Here is a 19629-nt window from a genome sequence, read left to right on the forward strand (position 1 = left end):
CAAACCAACGCAGAATGTTTGAAAAGAGAGGTTCTAATTTGTGAGATCAAAAGCCAACACGTATCGTGTGATACACAATCAGTATTTAAAGCGTGCTATTCTTAAGAGGGTCTGGGAGCATCCTACTGTTTCAACCCAATGCTAATGCTTCATGAGAATAATGTAGACTATGTAGAAAATGTTAAATACCATAAGCAGCTGCGCTATAACTATATAAGTATATATTTTTTATATTACAAAAATAGGGGGTTCGGTTGAACACACCCGTGCGTGATCACATATAAATATAGTTTCAGCGTGGTGAGTAAAATATAACTCAAAACATCATACGTGTTAAAAATATACACTGTAGAATAAACACAGAATGTACCATTTTTCTCCAACGTTTTTGGTGAAGCAGTTTAATGTAATAATTTGTTGATTAGAATCTATTATTATCATTTTATTCTAAAATTTCATTTTCACGTGAAAAATGCGAAACAGCATTAGAAAAGTATTGCTTAGTCTCGCCTCCGATTATAGATTAACATTTACACAAACATGTTGAGAAGCATCCATAGTGAGCTTCTATGAATTAATTTTAGAACAGTCAAACTGACATGCTGATTTTGAGTGTTAGTCGCTTGATGAGAAGCTAAGAAAATCAACTTTTATTACCTTTATGTTTTTGAAGCGTTACCTTCTGTACACGTATTCTGAAAGCAAACTTCCCTAACTACAAAATAAATAGCGTTACCTTATGTACATGTATTCTGAAAGCTTTATAAACACGACAAAACTTCCCTAACTACAAAATAAATAGCACTACCTCATGTACACGTATTCTGAAAGCTTTATAAACACGACAAAACTTCCCTAACTACAAAATAAATTGCGATACCTTATGTACACGTATTCTGAAAGCTTTATAAACACGACAAAACTTCCCTAACTGTAAAATATAATGTAAACGTTTAATATATATAAAAGATGATGAATTTTGAAGTACATTAATCAAAATTGCAAAGTGATGACGCAGCAGTTCTGCCCTAAGCTACTCACCCCACGCTGTTGATGTCCTAGATAGATTTCGAGCCAATCAACACCATTTAATTTTAATTCATATTTTTATATGCATTTATAAGAGCTATACCCTTGAACACATAAATCTGTTGAAGCTGGCTGGTGTCAATTGAATTGGTTTAATAATGGAGGTATGTATACATCCAATATAGCTTTAATTATTTAATATAATTATATATTTTGATAACAAGAGTGACTCGCTAGTATGATTAGTGACTGTTTTTATCATTTCTTGGTTGCATACACTATAACGTAAAACATCATATGAGAACAAAACTTATTTTTACTTTTAGACAAACACACAAGTCGTCGTTTTGAAAGTCATGACGTAATTTTGAATAGGGTAAACTAGAACTGTGTTGAGTCCCAGATTTAACAGGTAGGTAAGATAGGCCTAATAAGTACCTATAACACAATCAGTAAAACTTTCTACATTAATTTTACTTTCAACAAAATCTAAGATATTGCGATCTATTTACATTCTCTGTCTTTCTTTTTGGCCTGGAATCTTGGTCCCTAGACAAAGACACATTTCGTATAAGACAATCTTCTAATAAGCCAGATTTTAAAAAAGTACTTCACCAGCTGATTTTGAAGCTAAAACAAAGATGAAAAAAAAAAGTTTTCCCAAATCTCAACAATTGTAAGTAAGTTAAGACACGCTCCTGATAAAGTAAAAGTGTACTGTAAATTGAGAGATTTTATTCATGTAATGCATTTTAAAATCTTATCTGGAGCAGCAGTATCAAAAACTACCTGAATATGTATTAAATGTTATTATACAGGGTACCGAGACTGTGTTGTATTGTATAAATCAGGTCACAGACCATAATCATGAACTAAAAATACAACTGGCAGGAAGAATAGCTCAGTAATAGCAGGACTAAAATGTTACGCCAAACAAATCATTGTTGTTTTTCATTGAGGGAAAGAGTTACTGTTTCAGCAAGCGTAAAGTAGGCTTAACTCACAGCTTTATGTTTCCATAGTGTATTTCTGACTTTGTGTGTTTGCCTCCAGTAGCACAGCGGCATGTCTGCGGATATATACCGCTAGAAACCGGGTTTCGATACCCGTGGTGGACGGAGCACAGATAGTCATTCAAATTCGTGTAGCTTTGTGCTTACCTTCAAATAAACAAAGGAACCTGACTTTGTGATTTTCAAAATTCCTTATTACCAAAGGCAGTCTTAAGAACATAATATATGAATTATAAATGATAATAACAAATGGACTTCGATTAGATAAATATAATTGTCAACATAATAAATTATATTAAATAGCAATATGTATATTCTTAGATTTTTAAGACTCAATTAACAAAGTTGGAATAACTTATCGGTTGCACTTTTCACAATTAGTAGTAAAAATATTAGAAAAGTATTACAGCTAAATTGAGAGTCGTTTTTATAGAATAACAGGATTATAGCTTTGTAAACATTCTGTTTTAGTTTCCCATCGTGACAAATAGTCATGTATACTGTACAAAACAATTAAGTGATAATCGGAATATGTAGTATTATAGCTATAACGGGACAACTCAATCCCAACCTTTAATTTATCGTTCTACAAGTTAGATATCTGATAATTATTCACGTAATGGGAAGTGAGTATGACTGACCATTCAGCCTGTGATGAATATATATTATGGTCAGTTTGAAATTATCTTGAAGTTTATTCTCAAGTGAAAATTTACGTCTAGTCTTCTGTGGTTTTCGGAGTTTTGCTTTCAAGCATTTTCAATTAAACCTCAACTCTCACTCTTACGTTATTTTTTTTTTACTATTATTATTTCTTTTTTTTCATGTAGTCCATCACCAAATATCATTCCGTGAGTGCGGTGAAGAGAAATTTCATTTCTAAACACCCCCGGTTTCCATGGGTCCCGGACTCTTCTCGAGTTCGAGGCTCAGCACTCGTACTGAAATTCCCGCCATATTATATTGGATTGAAATGAGCTTGAAGTTCTGGAAATCGTTTAAAGAAGACACCCCTTCTGGTTAAAAAACCGAAAGATGAATGGCTAAAGTATCCCGAAGTGTTTTCGGCAGAATACGAAACCGTTTCCAAATCAAAGCACAAAGTTACACAGTGGCTATTTGTGCTCTGCCCACCACGAATATTAAAACCTGATTTTTTTGCATCGTAAACCTGCACAGTCACCGCTCAGCCACTAGGGGGATTTGTACATCAGTTATGTCTCCCAGTGGATTTGTTCCTATCTTTTTCGTTCAGAATTTGAGATAGATAAAAATATATTATTTCATGGTTCGTTTTCAAAGCCATGTAATAAGGAGTAGTATCTTGTACACATGAAAATCATTTTACATAATGTAAGTTTATTATCAAGCAGTATCTTCTTTTGTGATATGAATTTATCGGATTGATGAGGCTGGACAAACCGAGCGTAAGATAGATAACAAGCTGTTTAGTTGTTTCTGATGCTACCAGTGAATTAGCGTAAGGTAGATAGCCAATTATTTAGTTGTTTCTGATGCTACCAGTGAATTAGCGTAAGATAGACAACCATTTGTTTAGTTGTTTCTGATGCTACCAGTGAATTAGAATAAGTGAATTAGCGTAAGGTAGATAGCCATTTGTTTAGTTGTTTCTGATGCTACCAGTGAATTAGCGTAAGATAGACAACCATTTGTTTAGTTGTTTCTGATGCTACCAGTGAATTAGCGTAAGATAGGTAATCATTGGTTTAGTTGTTTCTGATGCTACCAGTTAATTAGAATAAAATTTTCTACGTGAGCACCTACTAAAGACACAAACGACACGACACCAAGTGTGCTATTAACAGGAATGAAAACTTTCGGTTTTCAACCATCCGTATAATCGCCCCCGTTAATTAAAACTCTTCTATTTGTTGTATGATAAGTCTTCCAAGTCTCTTAACCTTACATACTAAAGTTCAAAGAAGTCGCTTTAACCATTATTGTTTCACAGTAGACCAAACAGCCTGAAATTCTTCGTTTTCTCCTCCTCCTTCGCATCAGTGAAAAAAAACAACTTTCCCTTCATCGATTTCTTTCAAATTTGGTGTTTAGCTGGAATATATGTTACCTAGCTTGACAGCATATTTGGTTGTAGTAGCTCAAATATTCTTGGAAATATGGGCAAAACTATAGGAAAAAATGCACTAAAATCTTGTAAATTTTTGAGCTCGCCTGGAGTAAAATTTGCTCGCGCTGAAATTTCCACGACATATTAGGGTATTCTTAAAATGGATTTGTTTTTATTTTATAAAAATCGGACACGAAATTCGGAAGTTATGAGCCAAAAACCACCACCGTGTAAAAATTTGCACATGATTTTTGCGTACTACTTTGCATCACACTTGAAACTAATAAAAACGTTACCCGGTATGTGATTGCCTACGTTTCTGGCAAATTTTATAATACAACTATACAAGGAAAATAATATTTATTCAAAAACAACTTGGCTGATAAGGATGTGGAAAAACAAAAATAAAACAACTGAAAGATATGAACTCAAAGTTATTGAAGTATTGAAGAAACACACATGCAGTTATGATGTCTCCAAATTTAATATGTGCTTGATGCTAATTATTCCAAAGTATATCTGAGTATCAAATTTATGTCTTTTGTGGTTATTTTTACCTAATGTACAACAAAAACGAGTGATATCCAATCAAAATCGACAAAACAAGTAACAAAAAAAACAGTGGCCCATGTGATTTCGTGTATTAGATATGCGTAAAAGTTTGAATGCTTAGTCACAATAGTTTGCATAAAATTCAAATCGTCAATATTTTCTCATTTTGGCTGCAAATTTTGATTTCATGTTTTTCTGTCGAAATTCTCCCCCCCCCTTTTTTTGGCCGCACATTTTTTTACAGCTATGTTGGTGTTCATTAGATAAAAAAAGACGATCATTACATTTGTTTCTTTAATTTATTGCAAGGTCTGATGTGAGTACATGAAATCAAGTTTGTTCGTTGTATTTTTTTTTTATTTCTGAAAATGTTCCCTCGATATCCCCTGGTGAGTGGAAGTTTACTTTGCTGTTAAAACCATTTTATATATTGCCGTATTTGAGTAAAGTAAAAATTACAGCATTTGTACCATCAGCGTACACAACAAAGTGTCTGTATGAATCAAACTTTTGAAATAATGGCATTAACATTTTCATCATTCCGGAAATAATGTGTTTGAAAATGAAGGAAAAGCACATTGCAGCATTACACGAAGGTAAACTGGGCAAAAAGAAGTAATAATAATAAAACTTACCTGCAACAAGTATAAAACTACCGTCGTTAGAAAAGAGTAACCTGCCATTTTTTGAGTAACAACCTTGTAATTTCTGCTTAAACCAGACCACCAGAAATATACGTAATGAAAAATATCTTGCACTACTGTTAGCTAGCTACAGCATCTACTTTGTTTATAGGTCAGCAGTGGCTCATCTGTCAACATGCGCTTGATTATCAGTGAGATAAGAGGTTTGTTTATAAAGAAAAAATATAATTTGACGTTGTTTTTAACGACAAACCGTTTACGCGAAGCTCTACTTTGAGAAAGTGAGCTAAAAAGGATAAACGAAATGGAGGTCATCTAGAAACAAAACTCACTAGGAGTAAATATTACGCATTTTCTTATATGCAGAAGAGTCATTATTCGTTCAATACATTTATATCATTATAGACTATTTTCAGATTACTGGAGAGGGCTTAAAAAGAAGGAAGAAAGCCATTTAAAGAAAGCGTGAAAACTGTATAAAACATTTAGAGGTAGGTTTATTGTGAACAATATTAAGTGTTCGTTTTATAGGAAATCTGAACTTCTCTTTGGTATTACTCAAAAATAATATATATTTAAATACATTTTTGTCTCTTTGCTTCGGATATTCGTGCAAAGCCACATACGGGCTATCTGCACTAGTCTGCCCTGATTGTTAACTGTCAGACTAGAGGGAAGGGGGTTAGTCAACTGCACCCACATCTAACTCGTGGGCTACTCTAACCGAATATTGAGATATATATATATAAAAAGGGATATTACCGTCAATGTTGTAGCGCACCGATAATCCCAAGGTCAAAACTGAATTAGATCCTCGGATTCACAGTCCGGCACTATAACCACATAGCCACGCCCGGCCCATATACATCGCCAGATTTCTAAATGCAATGAAATAAAAATCCATTTTAGAAATTGGTCAAATAAACAAAAAGTAATATTAATCTTGGAATTAAGTAATTCCATAGTAGACTTATTATAGTATAATCCATAGATGTTGTATTTTGTTACTTCTACTACATAAAATGTAAATGTATATACACTCTATATTACACAGCTTACATTGTGATGTTAACGCACTCTTTCCGGTTTTTAACATCCTCACATCCATACAAATATGACAACTTTGGATATTATTACTTTTTCATCTTAGAAACTTTTTTTTACTTTCTATTTGTTTTGTGCTCTTTCTTATGATTCACTAAGTTTTGTTTACTTATCCGTGTAAAGATGTATAAATATTACTGTTGAACTGCTCAGTTCCATTACCGCACTGGAGTTCAGATAAATACCACTTTTTATCATACGCATCTTTTGAAGGAGTAAACTATATTACATCCATGTTACGTGAGAAAAAGACAACTTTAAAGTTTGTACATTAAGCTAACTTTTCAAAATTAATTATTTACACGAGTTTTCAAGTATTTCATGGTTTGGATTTCTTTGTTTTTATAAGGGTGTAATTCTTCCATTGATCTCAGAAGGTCTAATTATCGATTTGAATGAGCTTTTATTATACTATGTCCATACTCCAATATTTCAAGACAATAAGTTCCAAAAGTGTTTAAATGCTATGTTTCCTAGTCTTTTTTTATTACTTATAGACCGTGTAATTTTGTTAGAAGAAAGGGCAATATGTAATAAGTGTGATAATGGTTCACTATGAAGGTTTGTCATTCATCATTCCCATTTCCTGTAGTTGACATTGACAGTATTGTTTCCAGGAAACTTAGCTGCTCGTTGATTAACACTAACAGTATTGTTTCCAAGAAACTCAGCTGCTCAGTAATTGACAATGACAGTATTGTTTCCAGGGGACTCAGCTGCTCAGTAGTTGGCACTCACAGTATTGTTTCCAGGAAACTTAGCTACTCAGTGATTAACACTGATAGTATTGTTTCCAGAAAACTCAACTGCTTAGTAATTGCCAGTAACAATATTGTTTTCATGGCACTCAGTTACTCAGTTGTTGACAGTGACTGTATTGTTTCCAGGGGACTCATCTACTTAGTAATTGACAGTGACACTATTGTTTCCAGGAAACTCAGACACTGAGTAGTTAATAGTGACAGTTTTGCTTTCAGGGAACTCAGCTGCTTAGTTGTTGACGCTGACAGTCTTGTTTCTAGGGAACTCAGCTACTCAGTAGTTAACAGTAGTTTAACACTTACATATTTGGGTCATGGCGAATTTCCAACAATTCAATAGTGCAATATTACCACGGATAGTCTTATGGCAGGATGGATATTTATATAGTGAAATACCAAAGGGATGCAAAACTTGAGGCACAAAGTTTCAAAAACTATCTATATAAAATTGAACACCAAAGACAAGTAAGCATCAGCACGTCAATGTAAAAATGTAAAACAATCTAAAGAGCACAGATTATACGTACAATTTCTGCAGTATTGCCAAAGTTGGCAAACAGGTGGCAGATTAAATAATTATGCAAATATTAGATTTCGAAATAAGGCGTTCTCTTATAGAAAGTGAAGGATTTGACACCTTATTTTAACATCAAGTTTTTTTGTTTTGAGGAAAGTAATACTGAGGTTATCATGATTGAAGGCCACAAAGCTACTAGCCAACAGACGCTTTCCAGAGCACAGAAAGTCCACTGTGTAGCTTTGCGCTTAACAACAAATTAAGGACGGAATTTGTCAGGATCATTAAGTTCTGCAAACCTGAACTTGAAACGTCACTATTAGTTTCTGTGTAGTTAAGCCACTTAAAATCAACAACCACAAAAACTGGCAGTCTGGTTGGGAGCTTTAAAAGTTGTTTGAGTCAACTCAAGAGTTCCTTCAAATTCCATCCTTAATACCCACTGATGCGAATACTGAGAGATCGGTTATCTGAGACTTGGTAGTATTAGTACTACCGAGTCTCAGATAACCGATCTCTCAGTATTCGCATCAGTGGGTATTAAAGTGATAGAGTACTACCAAGTCTCAGATAACCGATCTCTCAGTATTCGCATCAGTGGGTATTAAAGTGATAGCTATCACTTTAATACCCACTGATGCGAATACTGAGAGATCGGTTATCTGAGACTTGGTAGTATTCTATCACTTTAATACCCACTGATGCGAATACTGAGAGATCGGTTATCTGAGACTCGGTAGTACTCTATCACTTTATATTTTATCTTTTTTTTGTATGATTTACTGAACAACATCGTCACGTAACATTCTTCGTTTACTTGCAATCCCACTAAATACTGACAGATAAAATACTTCTGTGTTTTCTAATATCATTATTGCTAAGATATCGATGCGGATACTTCTTTTTAGCTTTCTTGATAAAAATGTGTTTATTTAGAAATTATGGCTTCATCGTTTACAGGTTTGGTATAGTCAAGCAACAGGACAAGAACCAACAAGTGTCAACAGTGAGAAAAAAGGTGTGAAAAATGATGCTGAGAAATTATACTCAGAATTCTGGCAGTGGAGGTTACAGGAGAGTCCAGAATTTGCATCGATGATAGGAAAGCATATGTATGATGACAAACTAGACTCTTATTCCCTAGAGGCATTCCGTAAAAGAAAGGTACCATTTATAAAGTATACTTTTCATTCATATAAATAAAAATAGGTCTTTAATTTTGAATTGATAGACTAGAGTAGAAGCAGCTAGTCTACAACACCCACATGTTACTCTAATCTAATTGTTGCATTTGACTGTCACACTCTTAACGCACTCATAGTTCCAAAGTACAAAGCATGTTTTTTTTGCAATAATGGGACGTGAACCATGTACCATCGGATTACCAGCAAGGCCACTCCTGGCTCAGCTCTTGCAACAAAAGCAAAGGTATTTTCATATGTTGTTTAGTATTTTTCAGCTCGTTTGAATGTTCATTTGGAAATATTTTCGATACACTACACACTTCTACTTGTTTTGCTATTTATCCCAAACATGTTGAATGTTGGGGAAACTAGCTCATTCTCTTGTATGCTTCTAAATGTTGTCACATTACTTTCGGTATGCTTCTAATTACTGATACTTTCTTCTTATGAACACGATAACTGTAATTTGAAATTTTAAGCTAAATTAGTATAAATTATTTGAATAATTAAGAAAAATTATCTATGAATAGGACAATACTTTTTCTAACATTTTTTATAATACTAGCAGAGACCCGCAAACATTTGCGATCAAATTAGTGTTAATTAAGCCTTTATTAAGTACGGCCTATATTCGATAAAGAGATAAATTAACTGTAACTTGTTTACGTTTTTTGTTTTAGTTTAGTTAGGGCTGAACTGTACCGTACTATCGAGGAATAAACTTATGGATGTTATTTTACGAACGAACGTTAGATCTTTTTATACACTTTTAATAAGCTGTTAATATGTTGTTTTACAAAATGTCAACTAAAGTAAAATTTCATCGGCCTTTTGTTTATATCCGTTGAAATGAAATGCTCGCGCATTTTCAGGACAGACAAAAACTGAGTATTGTTATAAAATATTGTTATTGATAAAACAATGCCAATAATAATAATAAAAAAGCTCTTCCTTTGTTGCAAAGTTAATGACATTCACAGCTACAGTGTTATAAGAATATGTGTTTATCGTGTATCAAAAAATCATTTAAGCAGATCAACCTTTTATTTTCTAAAATGTTAAAACACCAACTTTTAATGGTTTAATTAATGGCACACGAAAATATATATACGCACATTATAAAATAAAATGTTAATTATTATAATTTCTTTGTTTTTATGGGATTGTTAAAGAATTCAAATATTTGTGGGATTTTTAATTATTTCAAATTACAGGTATTTTTGATATTTTAACGTTTCCAACCCGAACGACACTTTACATAACACACGAACTACAGAATCATGTCATAAATCCCTAAGTTAGAACTCCTGACTATGAGGAGAGAAGTCTGTTAACAGTACACGCCGCCTATGCGACTACTGTTAATCGAATATCGGGATTAACTGTCAGTTATAACACCCACGCAACTGAAAACTTAGAGCGTGATAAGCGACATGTTGTAGCTCGAATCTTGGACCTTCTAAACTGAATTTCCTTCACTAATGACTAGGCCACGCCCGACTCTTAGTATCATAAGAGGTACTTTAATCATGATAGTAAATATGTATATATGTTATAATTTATCTTTGACATCGATACTATATTTAAATTCATATTTTAAAGCAGCTTATCTTGAAATAAAATAAACGTATAAGTGAAGAATGTCTTAGGGTAACGAAAAAGCATAAAAACTGTTATGCAACTTTTTCTTTTGTTTCGGATAGTTGCGTAAAGTTACTCAAGGAATATTTTCCCTAAGTTTGAACTATTAGACTAGAGGAGGAAGGCAGCTAGTCAGCAGTATTCACCGACAATTCTTGTGCTAGTCCAATTGAATAGTGAGATTTGACCATCACTCTTATAACGCACCCATGGCCTTAAAATGTGGAGAGATATTTTGCGGCAACGGGACGCGAATCATGGACTCTTGGATCCATAGTTGAGGACGATACCCACTAGGCTACGCCTGACCCTGTTATGTCCTTGCATCGGAAAGCGAACCATGAACCCTGAGATCCATAGTTCAGCACGCTAACCACTATGCTACATCTAACCTTGTTATGTAAAATAACTTTAAAATGTTTATATGTATATATAAAGATCATTCAAAATCCTAAACATTATATTTTTACTTAACTTTCTGAATAGAGTACTGCGGAACAATTTCTTCAGAAATCTCAAGAATTGGTTTTAGAAAATGGAACCTCAGATTTGAATATGGAAATGTTCATTTCAGGGCTACAGACATATGTTGACGGTATGGAATTATTAGGGTAAGTTTGGGCTTGAATAAAGTATAATACATATCTTTTACAATCCATATTTCAAATTGACGCTTGTAAGCGTTTTCTTAATTATTTATATTGAAATTACACGCAAGGTAACGCAAATATTAAAACCTGAAACTAAAGATGTCTTATTTTTTCTTCCCTTGAAGAAATGTTAATACCTCCATTGTTTTTTAGATATTTTTATCCAATTAATCGCTTGGAAGGAGTTCAGCTGGATTTCGAAGTTCTTGTTGATTCCTATATGAGGTTCGAGTCTGTTGACGACTTTGCAAAATTGATTTCAAGATACCGGGCTTTTCCAAAACAGGTGAAACCCAAAATAATTTTCTTTGATTTCTAAGAGCAGAAGGTGATTATATAAAGAATAAATAATAAGTAGATAGCTTCTTTAATTCTAGATTTAAATGTTGATTATATTGCTTAAGAAAGAAAGTCTCGAATAATCAACGAGTCTCGTTAAATGTGTGATAAAACTTGTTATTACATTCGACGAAGGCTGATAGTTTCCTTTGCTGAAGAAATCAAATATTTTAGGATCGTTTATTCACCTTTTGTAGCAAGAAACTGAAAACAACTTGAAGATTTTATTTTATTTTTTCATCCAAAAACTAACTCCATACATGCTATGGCATAAGGCACATTTTTTGTTAATTGGATTTTTTCGCAACAGGATATTAGTTCCTATTACAGTATCATCGCATTATTTTGATAAACAGATCATTTTGTATGAGCGCTGAAGGGTTAAACTGGAAAATAATTGTTACCAAGCTATTTTTAATACCGTTGAAACTGGAATTTTGATATCTGCAAAACATCAAGAATCTGCAAATATCCACTTTGGGGGGGGATTTTTCATGTGCAAACTACCTATTTAACCTAATTCCACATGGGGTCTTCAAGATTTGATACACATGAAACAGTGGGTTCCAGAAATGAAGACGATAAATTTGACAGATTTGGCGTATCTAGTTCATTCGACCCAAATATTTCTTCTGTTCTACAGATGTTGTTCTACAATACCAAAATACGTATTCAATATAACGACATTTTTTATCTTTACTAATTGAATGTTTAAGGTACCCTCAGCTAACGCATAATCCTCTTAGCATTCTTGCACAGCATTTAAATATCATGCAGAAGTATCACGTATTAAAAAGTTTCTTTCATTATTCGAATTCCCATTCTAACCAGCAAAAGAACATTTATAACTTCTAAGCCTGGTTATACTGTCGATGTTTCTAATGTCTGGTTAGTTACCATTTACTGTAGTTCATCTGATGAGTTATACTCCAAAATAAATCACGGTCATTTCTCTTTCTGCCAAAAGAAGGAAAATGCATCCGAGAGGTTAACTAGTTTTTCAAAATGAATCCAGTGAGAGACCCAAAATTGACGTAAGAAGCCTCTGAATTTGCACAAAACCAGTCTTATTTTGAGTAATTTCAACCAAAAAATTCAGCACCATCCCTCTTGCCCTTTTCATTTGTCAAAATTATCCCTTTTGATCCCTGCTTCGCAACGAAGATGAAAGACTTCCCCACTGCTTATAGCGTTCCTCTTCTACAAGTATTTTTTTACTCTGAGTTTCTTCTAGAAATTTCCAAAAGTAAAGTTTACATTTTTCCGAAGGAATTTAATTAACTTTTACAATTTCAACACCATTCGTGATTTTAGACTTATTAAGCCAAAATCCAGCTTTTTTATTTCAGTGAATGCGAGAAAAATAACGTAAAAAACAGTGACTTTAGCTTATTTGCATATACAAAATTTCCCAAAGTGTATTTTTGCGAATTTTAAACTGATAAACTAGAGGGAAGGCAGCTAGACAACAGCACCCACCGCCAACTTTTGGGCTACTCTTATCTGACTGAATAGTTAGATTTTACCTTTATTTTTATAAAGCACGCGCGGCGATTTTGCGAGAACGAGACGCAAACCAAGTACCCCCGGATTCACAGTCCAGCACGACAATTTGAATTTAGCAAAGGAGTCAAGTGAGTTTAAGTTCTTACTTTTATTGTACGCGTAAACATATGTTATAAAAATTTACAAACATAAATTGTCATTTTTGGCTCTCTCTCGAAGGCTCCGCTGTAAACTTAAGAGGTTATAACGCTAAAATTTGGGGTTAGATTCCACACAAGGGACACAGCGCAGACAAACAATTGTTAAACGCACTATTAACAACAACAACAAAAAAGTCAACAGCAACAATCTGCCATTTTTAGGTTTAGATGGTTAAATGAGTTAACGTTAATCAATTACCATTTTCTTGTTACCCCCCCCCCCCTACCTATGCAACATCTTTGTAGTTTAATTTTATTTTCATTTTTATTTAATTATTTATTTATTAAACTCTTTTATTACTGTTAAGGAAAGGACAAAAGATTACATGGGCATACATTTTTGTTTGTTTGTTGTTAAGTACAAAGCTGCACAATGAGGCGTCTGTGCGCCACCTACATCAGGTATCGAAACCAGATTGTTAGCATAATGAGTTCGTACTTATCGTTGAGCATTTTATGTATGCAACACCCATTAACTTATATAATACATTCAGTGGTGGCCATAAGTCAGCATACAGTAAAGTATCTAAGAACATACACCGCGTGTATAATTCGTTAGTCGTGGCCACCCATTTAGATTATGTGATATTCGTTGAGGGATTTTGATTTTTTAGCATTATTGTTTTATCCTGTTAATAAGTCTTGTTATATCATTGTTGCACATTCTTGCTTTCTTATGCGGTTTCTGGTTTATTTTATTCTTTTGTGTGTTGAGCAATCCTTGATGAAAAATTGCAGCAGAAACTTTGGGTTGAGTAAAATTTGCATCTGGAATTTAGAATTGTTTTTAATTGAAAAATTACATCTATGTGTTTAAAGGACTATGATGGACCCATATCTATGTGTTTAAAGGACTATGATGGACCCATATCTATGTGTTTAAAGGAATATGATGGACCCATATCTATGTGTTTAAAGGACTATGATGGACCCCATATCTATGTGTTTAAAGGAATATAATGGACCCACATCTACATTGTTAAAAGAACACTTATTATCGCAACTTGATCAAAGTTCTATTGGGCCAGGCGAAAGTAATTTAATTATATGAATAAGCTTAAAATCACGCAAAACTTTGGGTTATTGTGGGTCTGATATCATCATTATATGGGTAAGGGGTTTGTATGGGTTTTAATATGACCAGTCTATGGGTAAGGGGGTTAGTTTGGGTTTTATTATGACCAGTCTATGGGTAAGGGGGTTAGTGTGGGTTTTAATATGACCAGTCTATGGGTAAGGGGGTTAGTGTAGGTTTAAATTTCGCCACTCTATGAGTCTGTGTGGGTTTTAATATTGCTACTCTATGGGTTAGTATGGGTTTTGATAGCGTCACTCTGTGAGTTGATGTGGGTTATAATATCACCACTCTATGGGTTAGTGTGGGTTTTGATAGCGTCACTCTGTGAGTTGATGTGGGTTATAATATCGCCACTCCATGGGTTAGTGTGGGTTTTAACATCACCACTCTATGACTAGTTCTCAAAGAGTTCAGTTCAGGTTTGTTAGTTATTTTTCTACGTTTTATTTTCTAATCGATTAATTTAGTTTCCTCAGATTAAGGATTTTACATGACGTGTTCGGAGCATACTGACAGATGGCGGTGACGTACATAGCATTTCATGGGCCTCATATTAAAAACGAAAAAAATATAAATTTGGGCCCCTCTTACTGCTCTTTATTGACATTTAACTACAATACTGAGTAAATACACGAACCTCTCTCCTCTTGCTCTCTTTCGTTACTATCATGTTAAAAAATAAATGAATTTTGTGAAGTTTCCGACTTTATAATTCTTATTTTTCTCCTGTTTTTGGTGGTGATAATAACTGTGACACATATTGCCTTTCTGTCTGTTTCGCATACATGTATGTGTGAGTGCAGGCCGCGTGATAAGCCAAGGGGACCCGGCAGTAAGGGTCTTTTTTTTTTTTACTTTACTTCAGGCTCCCATTGGCCTTGGGGTCCCGTAGCAATGCCGTAGCTGCTATGATGGTCTGCATGTTACTGCAAAACAGTGATCTTATTTTATTTTTACAGAGAAAATAAATACACCCTGTCGTGGAAGTTATCAAACCTATGGCTGGTTTTTCTGAGGAGATAAGAAATTCGTCAAGGACGAACAAACTGTACGTTAGAAACCACATGTGGACTTTCATGGCTTCAGATTGTCCACGGTGCTTGTTTTTCTAAATATCTGATAAAACACAAATTCACACTGTTGAATTAAGTGAAATTTTTGTAGTTGTTATAAACATTTCAAAGTAGTTTCCTTTTTACAGGCAGAAGAAATTATAGAACTAATGTAGTTTCCTTTTTACAGGCAGAGGAAATTATAGAGCTAATGTAGTTTCCTTTTTACAGGCAGAAGAAATTATAGAGCTAATGTAGTTTCCTTTTTACAGGCAGGAGAAATTATAGAGCTAATGTAGTTTCCTTTTTACACGCAGAAGAAATTATAGAGGTAATGTTGTTTCCTTTTTACAGGCAGAAGAAATTATAGAGCTAATGTAGTTTCCTTTTTACAGGCAGAAGAAATTATAGAGCTAATGTAGTTTCCTTTTTACACGCAGAAGAAATTATAGAGCTAATGTAGTTTCCTTTTTACAGGCAGAAGAAATTATAGAGCTAATGTAGTTTCCTTTTTACAGGCAGGAGAAATTATAGAGCTAATGAGAGAGGGAATTCGGCAAGGGCGAACAAACCATGCAGTCTCCATGGTAACATTTAATCAAAGTTTTTATATTTTATTTACTTTAAAACTGTTTTGAAAATCTGATTCTCCATTGTGAAAACTCGCAAATTTTGTAGGTTTTTTATGCAGTACACAAGTTATATTTGGAAAAGTATAATAAGTCAAGTTCACATTATATATTTTTAGTAAATTACCGAATGCATTGTGCGGGGCTATTCTAGAACCATTATTATACATTTCAACAGAACGTAATACTATGCAGTAATCCTCCTTCCCTTATGCAATATGAAAATAGGCGTAATGTTATGTTTTTTTTACATCTTATTTTAAATCTTCTCGTACATAATTGTCTATGTCACTAATAAATATTATTAGAGGCAAAATATAATCAAATAAGTTCACACTGCATTATTTGATATCTTTACCAATTAATATGTATGAAATAGTTTAATTTGTTGGTATTCTGAAACCTTTAGGGAATAAAGAACAACGTTATTGGGGTTGAACTTTCTTCTACATAATTTTCTGTATAGATATAATTATAGTATATTTATGTTCTTATTTTCTTTGTTGAATTTCGCGCAAAAATACTCGAGGGCTATCTATACTAGCCGCCACAGTTTTGAATGATAGAAAGGCAGCTATTGAACACCACCATTGTCAACTCTTCTACTACTCTTTACCAACGAACTGAGGGATTGTTCGTAATGTTATAACGCCCCTCCCGACTGAAAATGTAAGTACGTTTGGTGACGGGATTCAAACCCACGGCCCACAGAGTGCGAGTCGAGCACCCTAATCATTAGGCCATTCCAGGACCTGTAGTTTTTTTACAAAAATGATAAATACCCTATAACCCGAGCGCTTTCGTAAGGTGGACCTTTATCAACAGCGCATATAACCCTGGTTTTTTGCGCCATAAAACCCCAACAAACCAACCTTTATCAAATTTGTGATTGTCCTTTGTTTGTCTTCGTCCACGTCGATTATGGTGCCACGCATACATGAATATGTGAAATAGAAAAGTCATTGTTTCGCCACGAATACATGAATATGTGAAATAGAAAAGTCATTGTGGCGCCACGCATACATGAATATGGGAAATAGAAAAGTCATTGTGGCGCCACGCATACATGAATATGGGAAATAGAAAAGTCAAAAGAAGAAACTTTAGATCAAATTTCCTTACTGCTTTCACACGCATTTGAATATAAACACCAAAAAAATGCTAAATGTTCATATTAAACTAGTTATTAAAATTCAAACTTAATTTTACAAAGGCGAGAGTAGATAAGCCTATAGGATATTAAGGTTAGGTTTAGCTACAGCTACAATAGACATGTTTTTGGGATCAGCATTTCTCAACAATCCGGAAAGCGCCAAAATTGAAATGTCACATGATATGGTTTGGCAGTAACATAATCCAGATGTGGTATAAATTATCGTTAAGACAACACTTTTAGAAACCTATGTTGGTTTGGAAATATCTTCTTGTTGTTATTATTATTATCTTCACAATGGGCTATCTGTACTCTGTCCACCGCGGGGACATATCTAGTCTAATGTTACATATTAACCAACATGTACTTTTACTATATGTTGTCACCATTAACCGCAAATTCGATAGCCATGGCAATCAAATTCAGTGCCAGTCATTCTTCCTGTACACTGAATCACATGCACGGCTTTCATTTGCCACCAACTGAGTCAGCACAAGACCATAACAAATGAACCCAAGAACACAAAGAAAATCACAAATGAAAATCAGGAGGAGGTCCATTGTTTCATAGTTGAGCATTGTGGTTGAATGTTGTGTTGTTAAGTGCAAAATATTTGCATCTACTGACAGTCTAATATAGTACAAATACCAGAGATGATAGCAAAGTTACTTTTACTGACTAAATGCACTATCAAATCACTATATTTTGCACACTATTACTGCCACCTAAATGTTGGACAGCCCACTACATCATATAAACATGGAAAAGTAACTCCAGCCAAACCTAACAAAGTTATACACATTCCACAAAGTAACTCCAACCAAACCTAACAAAGTTATACACATGCCACAAAGTAACTCCAACCAAACCTAACAAAGTTATACACATGCCACAAAGTAACTCCAACCAAACCTAACAAAGTTATACACATTCCACAAAGTAACTCCAGCCAAACCTAACAAAGTTATACACATTCCACAAAGTAACTCCAACCAAACCTAACAAAGTTATACACATTCCACAAAGTAACTCCAACCAAATCTAACAAAGTTATACACATTCCACAAAGTAACTCCAACCAAATCTAACAAAGTTATACACATTCCACCAAGATTTACACAGTCCATGCCTATTCCTCTTTGTTATGAAGTTCGGTGTAAGAACTGGTTGGGTTGAGAAAGTGGCTGACTTTTGATTACATTTAATTATCATTTTACAGTTATCGTTTTCCACCGACAAGTAGAGGTTATGTCCCCCATATGATTTGCCATTATTTCTACAGCAATGACTTTGACCTCTTTAAGGTGTTCAAGATCTGTACATTCAACAAATATATATGTTCTCACCAGTTGACGTTTGATGTTCGCATGCTAGCGGCCTGGGCAATATTGTACAACAAAGTTATCCTCTTGTAGCATCATTATCTAGTACACAATCATACCTTTCAGAATTTTAAAGTAAGTCATCTATTTTAGTGACTCTTCGTCTACCCGAATAATGAACTTCCTATCCTACAAGTAGAATAGATCTTTACAAATAATATAATTCAAAGCAGTTCCTTTTTTATCTTTCAGCATCAGCATTCAGAGCTGTTAGTGCATTGCTTTCATGTGCAATTAAACACTCCACATCATCTTGTATGTGTGACAAAACCATTCCAATTTTATTATCACTGGCGTCTGGTTTTAAGGGGCCTTTCTAATAAGGATAATCTGATACCACTGCTTCGACCAAAGAATAATCTGGAGACTGAATGCTTATTCTACACAAAGTTCATATCGGTCCTATCAATGCAGACTGCGGTGTGACCATCTTGCTGAATGTGGCTACAAATAATCGAAAGTACGATGCAAAACCCAGAAAGATGACTTCTTGTCAAGCTGGGGCCATGCCTTGACCACTGCAATCTTAACAAATCTAGTGAACATTCCATCTATGTCTGTTATATAAACAAGACACTCCACTTTTTTTCTGCATCTTTTGTATGCTGAAATATTATTTTCAGTAGTGACCTGAATTGTGCACCAAATTAATATAATGCTTCCACCTAAATGAGACATCCTGATCTTCTAGGGTAAGTTCCATCGACTTCTGGAAAGTGGCAGATGTATTTCACATACCAAATGGCGTGACACCGAATTCAATTATTAGTTGATTGTTTATTTCTTTTTCACTAAATACATATTCAAAGACCTCTCAGAGCGTTTTGTAAGCAGGTTTCATTTAATATATCAACACGGAAAAAATATCCAAATGATATATGCAAATATTGGTTTCTAGCTATCGGGGAATATAGGAATGAGTCAATATTCCAAACCAGAATAACGTATGCAATCTCTGTTGACTTGCTCATTAGGGCAACTACGTTACATTTGACTTGTAATAATATTTGAAAAAATACTCTGTTGTCGTCTCTACAGCCACTATTGACTGGATACATCATGTGTTTCGGCCCGGCGTGGCCAGGTGGTTACGACACTCGACTCGC

The 19629-nt window shown here is 34.2% G+C and overlaps 1 protein-coding gene across 1 annotated transcript in view; it reads left to right on the forward strand.

The window, feature by feature from the left end:
* Positions 1-1135: 1135 nt before the first annotated feature.
* Positions 1136-19629, forward strand: part of LOC106461180 — a gene marked incomplete at its 3' end in the record, with an annotated part of 37157 nt that continues 18663 nt past the window's right edge. Inside the window, exons 1-5 of the mRNA XM_022388037.1 lie at positions 1136-1193; positions 8670-8873; positions 11021-11145; positions 11338-11470; positions 15878-15946. Of these exons, the coding sequence (XP_022243745.1) occupies positions 1188-1193; positions 8670-8873; positions 11021-11145; positions 11338-11470; positions 15878-15946 (537 nt within the window). The remainder of the gene's footprint in view (positions 1194-8669; positions 8874-11020; positions 11146-11337; positions 11471-15877; positions 15947-19629) is intronic.

Source organism: Limulus polyphemus, unplaced genomic scaffold (assembly GCF_000517525.1).
Source record: "Limulus polyphemus unplaced genomic scaffold, Limulus_polyphemus-2.1.2 Scaffold909, whole genome shotgun sequence".
In the NCBI taxonomy this organism is placed as follows: Eukaryota; Metazoa; Arthropoda; class Merostomata; order Xiphosura; family Limulidae; genus Limulus; species Limulus polyphemus.